General features: G+C 37.6%; 1 protein-coding gene across 1 annotated transcript; it reads right to left on the bottom strand.

The window, feature by feature from the left end:
- Positions 1–4,524: 4,524 nt before the first annotated feature.
- On the bottom strand, positions 4,525–20,318 carry LOC134749948 (synaptic vesicle glycoprotein 2C-like). The gene is made up of 11 exons (XM_063684984.1): positions 20,169–20,318; positions 15,945–16,017; positions 12,345–12,506; positions 11,560–11,722; positions 10,362–10,483; positions 9,661–9,905; positions 9,311–9,465; positions 8,928–9,069; positions 8,179–8,465; positions 6,187–6,314; positions 4,525–5,855 (listed from the first exon to the last, which is right to left on the bottom strand). Exons 2-11 carry the CDS (start codon positions 16,015–16,017, stop codon positions 5,779–5,781), a joined length of 1,554 nt encoding a protein of 517 aa, XP_063541054.1. The 5' UTR covers positions 20,169–20,318; the 3' UTR covers positions 4,525–5,778.
- Positions 20,319–20,397: the final 79 nt, after the last annotated feature.

Genomic DNA, 20,397 nt, shown 5'->3' with positions numbered 1-20,397 from the left:
TGGACTTAGTAACCGCAGCTAGAGTAAGAATAGCGCCTGGAAAATATCTCATAGCAATCTAAATTTGAGCATATTATGCACACAAATTAGCAGGCACTTCATTAATTATCTCAATTCCACCCCGCTTTTTACTTTCTTAAGGGATGATTTTCGGGATAAAAACTATCCTATGTCCTTCAGGGACTCAACCTATCTCTATGCCAAATTTCATCTAAATCGATTCAGCGGTTTAAGCGTGAAGAGAGAACACACAGACAGACAGACAGACAGACTTTCGCATTTATAATATTACTAGCTTTTGCCCGCGACTTCGTCTGCGTGGACTTAGTAACCTTAGCTAGAGTAAGAATAACGCCTGGAGAAAGTCTTATAGCAATTATTCAATTTGAGCATATTATGCACACAAGTTAGCAGGCACTTCATTAATTATCTCAATTCCACCCCGCTTTTTACTTTCTTAAGGGATGATTTTCAGGATAAAAACTATCCTATGTCCTTCTCAGGGACTCAACCTATCTCTATGCCAAATTTCATCTAAATCGATTCAGCGGTTTAAGCGTAAAGAGGGAACATACAGACAGAAAGACAGACAGACAGACAGACTTTCGCATTTATAATATTGATGTTCTTATCTTGGGGGGAATTCAATTCAATATGCGTAGTAAATGGGTGATCGATTGTATAATCCATTTATGGACTCGGCAAAAACTTTATCAATTTTGCAATAATGTTTTGATAAAGAATTAACATGGATGCGTAGCCAACATGCCAATTAATCGTTCCGCAAGCGATTACCACCTTGGCTAGGCACCCTGGTTATTGTTCATAAGTACTTCTTTAACTTGAGCGGAAATACTGCATTTTGATGTCAACACGCCGCCAATGGATTTTTATAGAACATTGCCGGCTTAGGCTGACAAAATTTTAAATTTAAATTTAATTTTAAATTTTTCATCGTCGCATCGTTTCATGATCTCTGTACATCGGCTAGCACCAAACCGTCTGTCACCGTTTTACCGTTCGCTAAATTTTATTGTATGGAAAGTTTCATAGTTTTCTGCGGCTTGACGTTAATCAGTCTGTTAATTGTGGTTGGTGCAACTGGCCCTAACACATGATCTGGTTTGATTTTTGATCTGGTGCCATCGTCTCGTTTCTATCACCGCACCTCCCGCCAAAGGAGCAAAGCTCATCCTCACTTCTTAGACACATGGCACACCAAGAATAAGCGGGCATCTCGCTCGTTTCTTCCCAGAACGTGCAGAATGTGGAATGAGTTGCCTCCTGAGGTATTTCCTTTGCGCTACGACATGGGATTCTTCAAGAAACGGGTATTTAGGGTTCTCAAGGGTCGCCAATGCTTAAGTGGCTCCTGTGATGTTGCTTATGTCCATGGGCGACGATGACTGCTTCCCATCAGGCGGCTCGTCTGCTATTTTGCTGACTATCACATAATAAATGCATGCATGCGGTGTTTACCTGTAAGTAATTGTGACACCACTCCTTACATGTTTTAGCTTAGTATACATTATTCGTATCGATGTCAATAATTGTTGGTAAGCCTTAAAAAAAAAAAAAAAAAAAAAAAAAAAAAAAAAAAAAAAAAAAAAAACATCTTTAGGATACACTTGTACGCACGGTGTTTCTGCTAATATGGATATATCGGAAACTCGCCAAAACAATTACCTATACATAGTAGATTTCCCGTTTTCAGTAGTATTTTTATAACCTGGGGCGGGGCTAATTGCATAATTAAAAAAAAAATTAAAAGCTTTTATTTCGAATTACATATCCATAGAAGACTTAATACTACCAAACTAACCTATTACAAAATTAAATCTATAGACATAATAATAAGGTAAAACACAATAAATTAAATAAGTACAAAATTAAAATGAGTATAAATTATTAAGATTAAATTAAAATTCAATAATAACAATAATAACTTGTAACTAGTAATATTGGCGGAAGTCTCTTTCCAATTCCTTTGATTAGAAAGAGACTTCCTCTAATATTATTAGTTACAAGTTATTATGCAATCGGCCCCTGATAGCTGTTCACAAGAGGGCTCAATAGGTATAAGTAAAGAAGATTATCTCATGAAATTTATTGATATCATAAATTTAATTAATATTAAAACATTTATTATCGTTTTTCTGTCTATAAAATTATATTGTAGATAATAAGATAAAGATAAGAGATAAAAATAGTTTATTATTCAAGTACGCATACAATGCGCTTATGACCTACAAGTAATAGACATATTTATGAATAGACATCTGTTAGGTACGTATGTTCCATCCTAGACTGCATCGGCGCTTACCATCAGGTGGGATTGCGGTCAAATGCTTACCTTTTTATAATTAATAAAAACGCAGGCACTAACCCTACACCTCTTCCTCGAGAATATTTAAATCACCCCATCTAATAAAACCACATTTGATCAAAAACAATGCATTTATTTATTCAGTTCTAGTGCTTAAACAAATACAAACTAGAACTAATCGCACTTAAACTATCGTGAGACATATTTCAAAATATTTATCAGTACGGTTTGTACTCACTATTATGTTTAGTCGCTTTTGGCGACATATTTCGGATTCTTTGGGAATCCATCCTCAGGCACGAGTGTCCGCGATGGTTGTACGTCGTGCACGTCGTCGTTGTTTTTACAAACTAGAACTAACTTAAAATAAGGAGATTTTGATCTTTGCTATAATCTCAGTTATCTTAAAGAATAACTTTTATTTTGCAATAAAATGTATGAACTAATTTGATCTAAGTACTTACTATGCTTTGAAGTAAGATTTAATTAATGCCCCTTTTGTATGTAGTAGACTAGTAGTGAGGTGTTCGAATAGGCATTTCATAGTTAAAAACCGGCCAAGTGCGAGTCGGACTCGCGCACAAAGGGTTCCGTACCATAACGCAAAAAACGGAAAAAAAATCACGTTTGTTGTATGGGAGCCCCACTTAAATATTTATTTTATTCTGTTTTTAGTATTTGTTGTTATAACGGCAACAGAAATACATTATCGGTGAAAATTTGAACTGTCTAGTTATCACGGCTCATGAGATACAGCCTGGTGACAGACAGACGGACAGTGGAGTCTTAGTAATAGGGTCCCGTTTTTACCCTTTGGGTACGGAACCCTAAAAAAATATACCAGGTTGCATGTATAAAGTGTACGAGATAAGAAGCGATTTTGAGAAATTCAACCCCTAAGGGGGTTAAAAAGGGGATGAAAGCTTGTATGGGATTCAAGTTTTTATTTTAAGCTAGGAATTTGAAACTTCGTAAAAAGATATCTTATTAAAATACAAGAAAACTAATTCCAGTGCTTTTTTGGGGTTGAAAGTTTGTATGGAGATCAAACATTTTCTTACTGACTGACTCATCAACGCAGAACCGAAACTACACAGCAGCTAGAAAGTTGAAATTTGCTCACCAGATTACATTTATAATGTGTACAAGAGATAAGAAGCGGTTTTGAGAAATTCCACCCCTAAGGGGGTTTAAAAAGGGATGAAAGTTTGTATGGGGTCTAATTTAAATAATGAACTTGAAACTTTGTAAATGGTATCTGATTGAAAGAAAGAAAACTAATTTCAGCGTTTTTGAAAATTCATCCCCTAAGGTGTTAAAAAAGGGGTTGAGAGTTAGTCATGGAGCGCAAACATTTTTAAGAGCGCGGGACTTGAAACTTTATGTAAAGGCATATTATTAAAATACAAAAAAGGGATTTCAGCGTTCTTAAAAATTCATCCCCTCACAGGGTTATAAAGGGGTTGAAAGTTTAAATCCATTACAAATACTTTTAAATTTCTTAGAAAATAAGATAACAAAAAAGTTAATTCAACGCTTTTGAAAATTCAACCCCGAAGGGGGTTAAAAAGGGAATGAAAGTTTGTATGGGGTTCAAACTTTATTTTAAGCTAGGAACTTTAACTTCGTAAAACGGTATTTTATTAAAAGAGAAGAATACTAATTTTTAGAAATTTGTTCCCTAAGGGAGTTAAAATGGGTTGAAAGTTTGTATCGGGAGCGAACTTTTTTATATTTTTTATTAAATAGTTGACTTGAAAATCTTCTAAAGGGGGATTACATCGAGAACAATTTATTTCAGTTAGGGACTTCGTAGGTTGTGATATGACCAGATATGACAGACGAATCTCATGCGTTGTATAATTATTAACAAATGATTAACCGTCCCTACTTTTGCTGCATCATATCAATTGCTCATCTAGAATATATAGGTAACCACCAACATACAAATCCACGCCCACGAAGTCGCGGGCAACAGCTAGTAAAAAAATATGTCTGTAGTCTAAGTGCCACGACTTCGTATACAATTTAATAATTACCTACATAGTTGCGGTAATTGCTAACCGCAACCACCTTTCTGTAAGAATAGTCTACTAGACATATTGACCGGAATATGGACCGTGATGTGATTACCTTTTGTAGTGTTTGCGAGCTCCCGATATTTCGACGCAGTTACATGCATCATGTTCACGGGTAACTGAAGATAGCGGGTAGGTGTCAAAGGTAATCACGGTCCATATTCCGGTCGGTATAAGTCTAGTAAAACTAACCGTGAATCATTCAAAACTGTAATAGTCGACTAAATGAACATTAATTAATTTTATAATGCATTTGGCCATCTTATTAAACTATCAGTTTAAGTTCAGGTACACATTTATAATCAGTACACAGTACGGAGGCCTGCTCCTAAGTAACATCATAAAGTATTTCAGTCGTATAGCACTAAAATAAATAAAATACGCTTACTTATATGTAAAAATAATTAACCTAAATTTAAAAGTAAAAGCCTTATTTCAATAATATAATGGTTTTAAAATGTATACGTATCGTTAAACGTGTAAAACGTGCGTATAGGTACGAATAAATATGTATGTACGTTTGGTCAAGGAATTTAATTTCAGTACCGTTTCGTATCTTGTCACCTTGTCACAGTTCACAGTATGAGGTATCTAGCGACTTTCATATTGATTCTCACTGTGACAAGGTACGAATTGGTAGTGAAATTATTATTTTTGACTGTACTAATAGAAAACAAAGGTTTGCTAATGATTCATACAGGGTTATAACAAGAACGGTGTTTAACTACTTTCATGTTTTTTTGTCCGCCAGAGATAAGTTAGGGGTCAGAAAAAATAAATAATCTATGCTGCGTCCATTTAATCACCCTGTATAATATCAAAATCAAATGCATCATAATGTAATAGATCTTGTAGATATAAAATATCTATGTATAGGAACAATATTAACCGCCTGACGGTTACCGCACATAGTAAATTATCGGTGTTGGTAATTTAAGATATTCGAAGTAATGCGTATCTGACTAAGGAACGCATTGATTCAAAAATAGAATGTGGTATTTTCTATAAAAAGAGACCTTATTGTCGATGGCGCTTACGCCATTATAAACGATGCTCCGATATAAATACAATGCCGCGCGACGCTGTGCGGCGTAAGCGCCATCGACAATAAGGTCCCTTTTCATAGAAAATGCCCCATATCGTTTCTATTACACCCTTAACCTATGAGTAAGAAAGTTACACAATTTATGAACCTCAAATTCATCTTGAAAAAGTATGAGTATTTGTTGGTCAATCCTCACAGCATCAAAAAATGTTTATGCTACCATATTTTGCACAAACCCTATGGTTTGCTTAGAGAAGCAAAGTGTGTGGTAGGTTATCACATTATTAACTTCTTTATCCGCTTTAATTCATTTCTTAGGCCTCATTACACTACAGTTTGGTTTGTTCAACATCACCCCCCTTTACGACTTTATCCTTTGGTAGTAGCCACGCAAAAACAATTGCACCTGTAAAAAAAGAAAAAAAAAATAGAACATTTTAACTACAATTTTTTTTAAAGGTATATATTATTTTCCCTGTCAGTGTTGAGAACTCAACATGACCCGTGACATATTTGATTTGACGAAACAAACAAAGTAATCCGTGGAACTGGTCAACGGTCATCCTCAAAAAATATGTCTGCAGTCTAATTACCGCGATCCATTTATTTTCATACAAAATGTATGAAGAGTCGTGGCAATTAGACGGAACCGCAGACATATTCTTAGACAACTTATATTTAATAATGAGATTAAAACGTTTAACTATTGACCATATGACTTGCTATTAATTACTTACTGAGTAATAAGACGGCCCAGACATAGAAAGTAGTCTCGCAGCTGATCTGAAGCAGCGCCCCAATGGCGTTGACTCCTAAGAACGCGCTGGACCGTCCCAGCATCACCGACAAGCATGACGCCATGCCCCTGCAACAACAACAAATTGTTGGTTAATACACTAGTATTATATGATCTGTGGTAATACTGATATGTCGTTGGAAAGTTTTCAAAACCTTCTTGGATGGGAATCGATATTCTCTTTCCATTTCTATAATGAAGGTTCGTTCCTTTCTTTCCTGTTTATTTTCATTAAATTTCCGAGAATATTTACAACTTTTTGGAAACTTTTCGCCATGTGCACGTCTGTAGGTAGTTGGTGACATCTTACTGCGTTTCTACGCAAGATTATGCCCAAAAAAATAAATAAAAAAAATAATCGCATCTTCCAGTATTGTCAATAAAAAAATATTAACTCCTCGAAGCCTGGAAAACTTTAATAAAAAAAATAAAAAATAAAAATCATTTTTCGGACGATAATACAATCCATATTTTGTTAGTTACAAATATACAATTTAATGTACATGAACAAGAAGCCTGCTATGGGGAAAACTTTACTGTACATGAACAAGGAGCCTGATATGGGGAAAACTTTACTGTACATAAACAAGGACCCTGATATGGGGAAAACTTTACTGTACATGAACAAGGAGCCTGATATGGGGAAAACTTTACTGTACATGAACAAGGAGCCTGACATGGGGAAAACTTTACTGTACATGAACAAGGAGCCTGATATGGGGAAAACTTTACTGTACATGAACAAGGAGCCTTATATGGGGAAGTATTTACTGTACATGAACAAGGAGCCTGTTATGGGGAAAACTTTACTGTACATGAACAAGGAGCCTGATATGAGGAAAACTTTACTATACATGAACAAGGAGCCTTATATGGGGAAATCTTTACTGTACATGAACAAGGAGCCTGATAAGGGGAAATCTTTACTGTACATGAACAAGGAGCCTGATATGGGGAAATCTTTACTGTACATGAACAAGGAGCCTGATATGGGGAAAACTTTACTGTACATGAACAAGGACCCTGATATGGGGAAAACTTTAATGGCCATGAACAATTGCACGCAATGTTTTATCAGGTATTCATGGGAATTGACAATTTTCTAGCTAAAGTCGGACTACGCTAAGTTTTCATGCCAAGTGCTACTTCAAGTATGGCTTGGAAGTTTGTGCAAAGTTAGTGTGGTTAGAATCTAAAATGTTTTATGGACCTTTAGAAGATCTGGCGCGAATGCTTAGATGGCGAGTATGATCGCCATTCGCTTCTTAACATTAAATAATTTCACGGTTTAGACTCACTTGTTTTAGTCACACGCGCGACATGTTTCGGAGAGCCTAGGTCTCCTTTCTCAAGCACTAATAGTGCGAGCAGCGGTCATGATGACCGTGTATTGCGTATCCCGTGTATTACAAGTGAGTCTAAACCGTGAAATTATTTAATTCAATTCAATTCAATTCAATTTATTTGTATCAGACATAATTAGTCCATAGAAATGTTAGTAACAAACAAAACTTATTTTCTACGTTAGCAACATACAGACTACTTAAAATATGTTATATACAGTACCTCTTGACTCCATATGAATGGAATTCCAGTGCCGCCAGACTGCACTAGTCGGGCACTGTGACACCAGATTCAGGAGACTGTTGGTACTCTCCTGTACGCGGCGCATCAGGGAAGCGGTTCTCTTGCGTATTACTGATATAAAGCTGTCCACGCGTGCCTCGGCGAACATACGTGATGCGCTACAGAAGCCTCGCAGCCCCAACAGTAACCTGAATCCGTTGTTATACTGGACGCGCAGAGCATTAAACGTTTTCTTAGTATAGTCAGTCTACAGGCTGCACGTGTAAAAGGTTTGACAAAACCTAATTAATGTTAGTATGTCTCAAACAGTTTAAATTTGATTCGCTTTTTAGTTCTAGCAGCTTACCTCACAGAAGTCGGGTACAGTTCCACAAAATACACGCTCAGTATCCCCATCGAGAGCGCACACAACAGGAACATGAAGAAGAACACCCCTCCAGCAATAGGCACGTGCACCACATTCAACAAAACTGCTGCTAAAGCCGACATGGCGAGGATTCCCATCATGGCCACCCGCTTCCTCGCTTCGCAGGTGAGGGAAAGAAGGAGGTTGGCGGAGGCGGCGAAGGCGCCATACGTCATGGCTGAGAGCAGGGTTGTCTCTTGGATGGTGTCGTTGCAGACTGTGATTGACTGAAATTATTGTATGATTAGATTATGTCCAAGTATAAATTAAATAAATGAATAAATATTCTAGGACATTGCTACACAAATTGACCAAGTCGCACAGTAAGCTCAATAATACAACAACAACAAGCTTACAAGTATTTTTTATAATCATCTGTGACCTACGTTTTTAGAAAAAAAGTGCCAATCCACTGTTAGGATTTCATTGCTTTTTACTTAAGTATTTCCTTGTTTGAACATAGAGAGATTTAATTGAAAACCAGAAACAGAACTTGATGAAAAGTTTGAATCTACTTGCGGATTTGATCCGAAAACACCGTTATAAAGAAACATAGGTAAATAGACTTGGAAGCTCTTTATTTTAACTTGAACGATGAATAGAAGTTTCAACTTTTATAATCACAGACAGAACCTCATTCATTGACGTTACAATAAACCTGGTGTTAAGGAGGGTAGTTAGATAGTTACCGTGGAATTATCAGCAACGAGGAGATTATTGCTGCCATGTCGAATGATGGTACAGAGGTTCATCCCAGAACCGCCGCCATTATCAATTACTGAGAACAGGTTGTTCATGATGTACGGCAGCCACAGCACAAAGCCACTCCCACTGGAATCAAAAGGTATACTCATACTGAGTTAAGGATATGAATGTTTTTTTTCTTTAATGATTTATTTAGTTCTTTTCAATTAGTTCTCCCATCAATTAGTTCTTTGTATGAATTTGTAGGTATAACTTTTTAGGATCAAGGAGAAATAAAACCCGGCGAACAAACTAAAAAATAACTAAGAGAGCCGACCTCAAATATTGGAAAAAGGACAAGGAAAAGAAGATATCAATGGGCACTCACGTCATGTAAATAATGATGATTAAGTAGAACAGTTTGAGCGTGTTCTTCAGGAGAGGTGGACGGAAGAGCTGGACGGTCTGGTGCCACAGGGCCTTGAAGAAGGTCTCCTGACTCAGTGACGACGCGTCTTCTTCGTCTTCCACTAATTTCTTCACCTGTAAAAATATAGAATTGAAGAAATAAAAGTTGCAAAAGGGTTTTCGAAAATGGATACAATGGTTTAAATAAAAATTTCGTCTACGTTCCCTGAAAATTATTTTTTCTTTTTTTTCTCTAAGATTCAGGAGAGCCACAGATGCCAGAGAACAAGCCTATACCCGGCAGTTAGGCAGGCTGTTAAAAATACTTACCGGAAAATCATCAACACTCTTCCCAGTATTGCATGCATAAATTTTCTTCAGCACCTCCAGAGCCTCCTCATACCGAGAGCTGGTCACCAGAAACTTGGGGCTCTCGTGGAAGAGCTGTAGCAGGATGGCCGTGGCTAAGCAGGGGAGGGATAAGACGAAGGCCAGGAGACGCCAGGGACGGTAGCTGATGCCGAGGAACTCGATGGGGTAGGAGAAGGACAGGGGGAGGATAGGGTAGGCGAATACTGTGGACAAAATGTAAAATGTTTGTATAAAATCTCCGCTAACTAAATTGTATATCAAATATTAGTTTTAATATCGCACGTTGTTAATTTCCATTTCTATTTTTTTAACTTTTACGTTTGTTTCTGAGGTACGCAAGCGGTTTTCGCTAATTATTTTGTACTTTTCTTAGACAGTCATCTACTAGGTACTCATGAAGATTATTACAATTGAGTACTTATGTTGAAAATGGTTGTGTTATTTTGATATATTCCAATTCTTATCCATTAATTAAGAACACATATCTCAAGATCTGTTGCTAAAATGTCTTCTTTATTTCAACAAAGGCACGAACATCAAACCAAAAGTTTGTTTGATTTCCAAATATAGATTTCTATGGATTTCTATGTTAAATCCGTTATTGTAGTTTTCGATTTTCAACTTCAGTTAGCATGTCATAGTGATCCCACTATACATACCTGCAGCAATAGCTTGCGAGCACATTAGAGCGCATGTGCAAAGCAGCATGGCGCGGCCCCGCGCACGCGCGCTGCAGCTCTCTCCTAACAACGTGTATGCGCTTGCGTTGCTTGCTGACGTGCTGTAACAACAACGGTCTTTTAGGAAGCTTAATTTTGTTTAGGTCTAACTTTTCAGTTTTGGAAAATTTCAGAATTAACAAAAAATACAAAATTGTACGAGAATCGGCTGAGAAATGCAACTTTTAGAAAAGAAAAGTCGGGAAGCAGGACATAATTAAGAAAGCATTTTTGCCCAAACTGAAATTAACTGCTTCTGTCAATAGTGTTTTGTACAAAACAATTTGGATATTGCTTGCTTATCAGCAAATGAAACTAGTTATTACATATGCTATCGCCTTCCCCGCGAACATTGGTAACAAATAAAGTGTATTGTCCCTAAGATAAGATAGTGGGAAAATTTCATGTAAACAGTGACGTATATTTAACCACCTTTGACGTCATAATTATCATTACAGTACAGCATCCGAATTTTATTTGCTTTTTGCATTCTTCTTAAAGTGGTATGACTTCTGTTGACAAACGAATTATGTAGCTGGAAAACAATACTTTTGTATAATAATTACGATAAAAATTACTAGTTATTCATAGTACCTATATTATATTTTAATACATTGGGTCAGATTTGAATAAAGTAGGAAGTTAAATAGTTCTTTACTCTAAAGCCATAAGATTGAGAAGACGTCAAAGGGTTTGCCTTCAAATGGAAGTTTAATTTTATATTAGTTTAAATAAAATTGTGATCATAATACACATTTTCATAAAAAAAAATTCTTCGGTTGCCTTTAATTACTGCTACCCTTAATTTTTATTACATTCCATATGTGTGTGGTGGTCAAAAATCGTCGGCTCAAACCGCGCTTCTGCTGTATACTTACTTAGAGCAGAAAAATCGTTTTCGAAAAACATACAAAAAGATGACTAAAGTTCGGTTATAGTCACAGACAGACTACGATTTAAAATACTGATTTAAACTTTCACGATTTTTACTCATTATTATTCACAACGACGGGACTTAATCGCGTAAAATAAGTTTTAAATTTACCTCCGACGTTTCGAGGAGGAGGAGGAGGAGGAGGAAACTTATTTTACGCGATTAAGTCCCGTCGTTGTGAATATTACGATTTAAAATACTTACAAAGTGGCAGACAACAGTTTCAGTACCATCATAGTCCTCCAGTCAGGCGACAGACTGCTCAGAGCGGCGAAGACGAAGCCTATAGACATTGACAGCGACAGTGTCAGCCGCCGGCCTCTTGTGTCTGCTATGTAGCCCCACAGGTGCGCTCCGGCCACCACGCCTGGTCAATAAGAACATTGGTTTTTAAAACACGACGATCGACGCTAGCACTTGTTGGTGAAATATCTGTACGTCAGCGAGCGTAATGATGGATTATCCACGTGTTAAAACATAATTAATTATACTTCAGGTGTCGACCGAAGACGATTTACATATATTTACTTGCAGCAGTACGAGGGTATGTGCCTCTCTCTCGTACTGCTGCAAGTAAACATATCTTCGGTCGACACCCTCGCATAATTGGAATCAAACATCACAACACAAAGTAAGTTTGTTTGATTCTTAAGTATATCAATTTTTATCACTAACACTGGACACTAACTTTTAAAGAAGAAAGTAAGCTGCTGGTGGTTGAGAGGAAGATTCTCCGCAAAATCCTCGGTCCAACGCAGAGACCCGATGGCAGTTGGAGAATCCGCAAAAACGTCGAAGTTGAACAACTACTTAACTGTTCCTTTCTCATATAAGAATTTACGTGTGATGAAATGAATCAAGAAACAATTTAGGTAGATACTTAAAATATGTGCTTCGTTAAGAAGAGAATTAGGTTTGAAATTAACATGATCTTTAAATGATCATGATTAATTTTAAAACCTGACACTGTCCTGTCAAATGGCTCTTACCCGCTAAAGGTGTGGCGGTGAGCAGCGCTCGCTTCTGCATATCCAAGTCCAGGTCACAAACAGCAGCTGCTACCACGAAGCTGGTGCCGAACATGTCCATCCCCATCGCCTGCAACGTCCAGCTGCAGATCAACAGCAGACCGAAGTTGTACTTGCCAAAACCTGGAGATATAATAACAGTGAGCCGCAACGAATTTAACTGGTTATGTCATTAAAAATATATGTAAAACGTCCAGCGTCCAACGCGATGCAACCACCACCAGTCCGGGCCCTGAACCATTTGAAGAATATGTACGACCGGTTGCGCCAACTACAATTGGCGGACTGATCAATACTACACAGCAAAGTACTATGAAACTTGCCATACAATTAAAAGCGAACTTTTAATGGTGACTAACGGTTTAAAAACATAAAAGGGCCTACTGACTATCAGTCCGCCGGACGATATCGGCCTGTCAGATGTTCGGAACTGTAATTTTTTGTTCTAACTGACAGGCCGATATCGCCCGACGGACTGATAGTCAGTAGGCCCCTTGTGAGTATATCACTAATAGGGTGGTGGAGCACCATCAAGAAATGCCAGGAAGTGCATGACAGAGCTTGGTTCTACAAATTAACCGATAAGAGAACCAGACGGCCCTGCGTCACTAGTATACAGTCGCAACATATTACTAATAGTTACTATTGTATTCATATAAAAGTGTACCAGTTCATACCTAAAAACCTACACCAATAACTGGTCATTGATCAAGCGTCGATTGATCATCAATTGATTAATTTGGAATGTTACCTACAATTGTTTAACGGTCTCTCGATCATTCAATACACTGACGGCCAACGGCCACTGTGTTAACACTCATCAATATTACACGCCATTACTGTAATATTATTATGGCGTGTAATATTTATTTAGAAGAATCCAAAGTTTAAACGAATGAAATAATGATTAAGCTTGTCAGACTTTACTTTAAGTAGTTTAAGTTGACCGGGGGGCGATTTTTAGAGTTCCGTACCCAAAGGGTAAAAACGGGACCCTATTACTAAGACTCCGCTGTCCGTCTCTCCGTCTGTCCGTCTGTCCGACTGTCCGTCTGTCCGTCTGTCTGTCACCAGGCTGTATCTCATGAACCGTGATAACTAAACAGTTGAAATTTTCACAGATGATGTATTTCTGTTACCACTACAGCAACAAATACTAAAAAGTGCGGAACCCTCGGTGGGCGAGTCCGACTCCCACTTGTCGCGCGAGCGATGGAAATTGGGAATCTAGTGGTATAGACCACGCGTTTTGAATTCTATTAGTAGAATTTAAATGCCTAGGAGTGGAGTTCTTAGACCCACTTGCACCATTCCACTAACTCGGGGTAACCGGTAACCTAGAGTTACCATGGTTAACAGTACAATTTAACACTGAGTTAACGGTTTTGTGCGTTTACCCCGGGTTAGTGGGATGGTGCAAATGGGCCTAAAAGGGAAAAATTCAAAAATCGGCCCCTTGTATGAATTTGATACGTGCTACTACTAGGTAATCTAATGTAAATAGTAAATACTGATATGTGACATGGTTATATGTAAACAGACGCACTAACGACCTTTTAGAACAAATGTCAGATAGATAGCACTGTTTAATTATGTTAAAATAGTCCAAGGAAGCCTTAATTCTGTAGTTGATGTTACTATGCGCTACTTATTCATTTATAATTATAAATATTATATTGGCCCGTTCTGCGTTTTTTAGTGTTCCGTACAAAACTTTGTATCAGTCTTATATTAGGCACAGAATGTTCTAAGCACACGAGAAAAAACTTCTGACTTAACTTATGAATTAAAACAACCTTAAAATACCATAAGATCGTGTAAAAATGATTTTTGTACAAAACAGCTCTAAGAGCAACAGAAATGGGTACTGTTTGTTCGTTTTGGAATATTATGTATACCCATTTTAATTTTGTATTGTATTGCGAAATGACGTTTTTACTCTGGCCTAGAAACAATACATTTGGAATTTATTGATATTTATTCAGGTTTAAAGTATCACTTGTTGGTTTAAATACATTTTATTCCAAGGCCAACCACTTGTAAGATAATAGGTACAATAAAGGCAATAATTGGGAGAAAATTGCGATTTTTAGGGTTTCGTAGTCACCTAGAAACCCTAGCTCGCACTGTCAAAAAGTTTTAAGGTCTTACGTAGAGCCACAATAAGTAATAGGAGGAGGAGGGGGCATAGCGGGGTCACGGGGCATAGCGGGGCGAGCCGCAGCTCGAAACAGACGCCGTGCAAACTGTCAAATGGCCCGCTTTGATTTGTCGTTCGTTAGTCGGCGCGTGACCTTCATTGGCGAGCCACGCCATTTCGGCAGGCGTTTATGTGATATAAACAAGAATATCAAAACCAGTGTTTTTCATATTTTTTTTAATAATAATAATAAATCCATTTATTAAAAGACAATGAAATTGAACAGCAATTCTTTATAAAACGTACTTATGTAGTGTGGTGTGTTATAGTTTATTATAAATCATAGGGTACCCAATATCCCATTTACCATAGCGTACCCCACTTTACCCCTATGCATGGGGCATAGTGGGGCAAATGCCTTTTTTTATTTAAGTATTTACATCTCGTAGATTAATTATGGACATAAATGTATTCGCAATTAATTAAGTACCCCACTATACCCCCCCCCCCCCCTATTATCATACAGAACGGCCACGCACCGCCCCGCCCCGACTCAAATTACCTAAGCTTGCCCCAGGGGCCGAGACAGAAATCTGGCGAACTACTGGCTCTCAGTTCGGTTAGCGACGCGATGACGGAACGTTTAAAATGCCCGTGTATTGTGTATGTATCGTGCTATGTACGGGTACACTCATCAATTTGTAGAAATAAATAATCAAGTTTTCCAATATATATTTTTTTAATCTGGTTTTTATGGAGGCTTTGGACACTCTAGGTGAACATGTCAGCCTCATGGGTGCTGCTATCATAGTTCCCTACTCAAGGGAGAGGTCAATAAAGTGGTAAACACTGATTGCTTTGTCCGATATAGGCTCTGCCAACCAACAATTGATCTGTCCATTGTGCATGGAGCCCAGACTACCAAAAATTATTTTTCTCAAGTCCGAATTCCGGACGCATTCCAACAACACGTGAGACAAGTCATCAGTCTTCTGACAGTTTGCACACAGTGGTGACGATTTAACACCCATCATGCACAGAAATTTGTTTGTAGGGATGTGTCCGGACCGGACTCGGAAAGCTGAGACTAACACTTTTCTAGAGAGGTTGGCAGAATATTGATCCCGCGCCCGCGCGCCGCACGAGAACGAGAGTCGGCCCTGTACAAACGTGCAGTTCACCCATAGATACGCAAATGATTTTTGATGTATGGCGTGTCCGCCTTGTGTAGAGCCAAGCTTTTAAATCTAACTACAACCCCTAACTTCACAAAATTCCTTAGTCAAAATATGTAGGTTGGCCGTTTCATAACTACAAGAATATTGTATAACAGTGAATAAATTTTTCACCTTACGCCCATGTGTCAGTAACTAAACTAAAGTTCGTTAAGTGTTGACATATTATTGGTGTCTCGGACTGACCTGTATAGCTAAGCGCCTCCTCGACAGATGTTGCCAGCCCGGGGTTTTTCTGGTTATTGTTTTTCTTGTCCATCTGCAATAATCGGGTGTTACATAAACATAACTGATAACTATTTAATTAGTCACTGATTGAAATGAAATACAAAAAGAAAACATTAAGTAGGACACATTAACGACATTGTTGTATGTATATGAGTTTAGAAAGAGGTTCCACTTTGTTTATTCTATGTCTGACGTATCGTGTTGTGTTGTGTATTGATTGCCGTTCTGATGCGTCACAACACAACACAACACGACATGTCAGACAAATGTGAACCGGGCTTAAATTACGAGCAGTTTAATGAAAACTGGCATATGGAAAATGGACTAAAAAGAAACAAAACGTACCTACTCTAGTTAAGTAACTTGTAATGTAATGCTGAAATTACCAATTCAACTGCTTTTTAAAGTCTTAAAGTTTAATATTTTCTAAAACAGTTCAATTATTTTGAGACCTACTGTAGACGCGCAACCTAAACCGTCGATAGGACCTTAAAATGAGAAAACATATATTTTTCGAACGATATACAACTCCGATTAAATTTCATTATTTTACCTTTTTTCACAGCTGGCTGAAACGCCGGAAAAAAGGTAAAATAATGAAATTTAATCGCTTTAGACTTAATGACATTAATTATGGTATTTTCTATAAAAAGGGACCTTATTGTCGATGGCGCTTACGCCATTATAAACGATGCTCCGATAAAAATAAAATGCCGCGCGACGCTGTGCGGCGTAAGCGCCATCGACAACAAGGTCCCTTTTCACAGAAAATGCCCCAATTTTGTGTACAAAACGCGAGAGTTTAGTGTGATATCCAGTAAGAAAGCATTTTCAGCTCCGTAAACAGTTTTAGAAGAAGGATAGGTAGGTAGGGTAGGAAGAAGGGTATTATCAAAGAGGATATAATAAGATAGAGCGGTACCGTCATAGTAAATTTTGTAACCACTGTAAATTCACTGCCATCTATCGACATACCTTGAAACTAAAAATGAAGATTTATAAAAATACGTTAAAATGTATTTAAATATGGATAAATGATTTTTTTATTTGCATTAATTATTTTTATATGATTTTGAACCTGAAAATTATAAATAACAAACGAAACCGTCAACGCCTTCTATACGAGAGTAGGCCAAAACTAGTGGCGCCCTCTGATCGAGAATCAAATTTTCGTGGATTTTCAAGGCACGTTTTTTCCTTAGACTGTATCCATCTATTACGGAATTATATCTATTTTTGGTAATATACAAAAAACAGACAGACGGACAAAATCGCACCAGAGGGTTGCTTTTCACCTTTTTGGTACGAAACTCCAAAAACCAATCGAAAGTTTGACATAGGCCTCGGCATGAAAATGAGCGTGGGAAAACAACGTCCTATTATAAAAACGTAGAAGATACGCCGTTACTAAGAGCTGATAGCACGTAAATTAGTCCATTTGGTTTGTTTAATTATACTTATATATTACGACGACGACGTTCAAGTATAATTATATGTAAGTGACAAAAATTGAGAAAGGTATGTTGAGATGGTTTGGACACGTGGAAAGAATGAGTGAAAGAAGGCTAACAAAGAGAGTATATATGGGAGAGGTAGAAACGGGAGTTGGAAGGGGCAGACCTCGGCGGACTTTCTCTGATCAGATCGGGGAAATCCTGAAGAAAGGCCAGGTCAAGAGCACCCTAAACCGGCGAGCGTGTATGAGGAATGTTATGAAAGTGAAGGAAGCGAAAGAGGTATGTCAGGATCGTAGCAAGTGGAAATCCGTGGTCTCTGCCTACCCCTCCGGGAAATAGGCGTGATTATATGTATGTATGTATGTATACTTGAGCGTCATCGTCGTTATACTTATATAATATACTTTAGCGTCATCCGTCTACGTGTGCAATTGTGCAAAAAATGTGTTGTTTCAAAATAAATTATTTTCATTTCAATTCATCTGGATCTAGGAGAGCCTTTTCACCTCCAAATCTTATTCGTATTAGTATTTTCACGACATTAGGACTTTGGAGACCTTTTACATCTCCAAATTAATTTACCATAGAGACTTATACATCTCTGTTTTATTTTAGTACCTGCCTAATTATTAATTTTATATAATTTTATAATACTCGTAATGTTTCCCCAAGTATTGACTGTTTTATATTTATAAATATAGGTATGTATCCTTCATTTCACTATATAATATCTATGTGAATATTGTCTTGACTTGTAAAAAGCCCTTGAGTGAGGCTACTTGCTATTTTTTTTTTAATTTTAAGGGGCTCACTGACTGGCAGTTCGCCGGACAATACCGGCCTGTCAGTTAGAACAAAAATTTGACAGTTACGAACAACTGACAGGCCGATATCGTCCGGCGGACTGATAGTCAGTGGGCCCCTTTAGAATTTTGATTGCACACGAATACACGAGGGATTCTATGAGTGATATTGCACCATTTTCGGAATATCTATTTTCTTGTCTCCGAATCATGCTTGACTAATTTATTGGTTGCTATACGAAATAGATGTAAATAAACCAAACATAATGTAAATTCGTTAAATAAATGGCCGAAATTTGAAGCCATTTTTTGGGTTCTAAGACTCCGCTGTCCGTCCGTCTGTCTGTCCGTCTATCACCAGACTGTATCTCATGAACGGTGATAGCTAGTTGAAATTTTCACAGATGATGTATTTCTGTTGCCGCTATAACAACAAATACTACAGAATAAAATAAATAATTAAGTGGGGCCATACATCAAACGTGATTTTTTGCCGTTTTTGCGTAATGGTACGAAACCCTTCGTGCGCGAGTACGACTCGCACTTGGCCGGGTTTTTTTTTCTTTAAATTATATAGCTCTACAGCAAAAAAACACTCAGTGTGAAAATTTTTAATTCTCTGTTTGATAGAGTTCATGAAATTCAGCCCACTGATAAACTGACAGAACGACAGCAGAAGTTTAATAATACCTATAAATAGCGTTTCGACCCACCCCAACCACCACGGCATTCACACCCTTTGACTACGGAACCCTAAAAGGAACTTTCTATCCTGTTTTCGAAAATTAAGGATTAGCATTTGGTATCCTATTTTTGGTCATAGAGCGTTTTTGCGTGACGTACGCGAAGTGTAATTTCGTACATGGGAATTTGAGTTTCCAAAACGTCCCGCTTGGTGCGCTGTTCAAAATCCCATACAAAATAAGATATAACGCAAACGCACGTCACTCTATCGTATGAAATTTACACTATAATATACTTATAGGGGTTCAGGCATTACCTACTCATAGCAAAGCTGTGGATATATGCTTCTAAATCCTTAAGCGAGGTATCCCAAGGCAAAATCCGTAGTATAAGTTTTTGCAAAAAATTTCATTTTTGGTACAAGCTTTCATCTCTGACTGTACTTTTTTTCCACAGACAACTAATACGAGGGAATTCTAAAAACCCCAAACACAATTAGGTTTCGTTGTTTCATCACAGAGTTCCTATGACCACCTCCTGTCTCCATCATCAGACCAGCTCGATGGTACCATAATATTGCACTGTCACGCGACTTACATACGTATGCAAATTTTCAGCTTCATCGGAAACCGGGAAGTGGGTCAAATTTAACTTGCAAGATTTGACCCGTACAAACATAGTTACATACATACTTACATAGGTACATTGCAAGTTAAATAAAAGCTTGTAATAAAAAAAAGATTTAACTAGACACTGTAGTAGAAGGTCTTAGTCTTAGCCTCAAGGATTTAGGAGAATCCATAATAAGGTAGGTCCAGGCTGTATAGAAATTTCCATACAAAGTGACCTGTTTTTGCTGCTCTTGAGTGTATATTGATTTAATATTGTCTTCGGTTACCGCGATGGTTACTCATGAAATAACACTATGAAAACGGATTATATCGCGTATATTGAATTTATAATACATCCCGACTTTTCGAACCCTTTACAGCGTTCGTGGTCAACGGATGACTGAAGAAAAACTACAATGTGCAAAAATACCCACATACAAAAATCACGGTAACTCAAAGTACTACGGGATGTAGTACAAATTCAATATACGCGATATAATCCGTTTTCATAGTTTTATTTCATGTATATTGTTTTCTTTTAGTAAGTCGAAATACGAGCTCAGATCTGTATATAAAAAATAATTTATATCCCAAAAAATCCCAATTTAATACTCTGTTCAGACTTACATTTAAAAAAATAATGTCTTGTTATGTTATACTTGTCGTCCGCGGTAGTGAGAGCTACAGCCACTGGGTGCCTTATTAATGAGGCAGCGAGAGGACGTTTGCTTATATAGATACTCTTAGTGCGCGATGCGTATGCGCAAAGGTTCGTGCCACTGCGCGCCCGGCTCGTTAGCTTTGGGCACAGAATAAGTAATACTTATTATCAATTTATCATACAGAACGGCCACGC

The sequence above is a fragment of the Cydia strobilella genome, chromosome 2 (genome assembly GCF_947568885.1).
Source record: "Cydia strobilella chromosome 2, ilCydStro3.1, whole genome shotgun sequence".
In the NCBI taxonomy this organism is placed as follows: Eukaryota; Metazoa; Arthropoda; class Insecta; order Lepidoptera; family Tortricidae; genus Cydia; species Cydia strobilella.
Note: the sequence above shows the minus strand (reverse complement) of the source record. Positions and strands in the feature narration are given on the sequence as shown.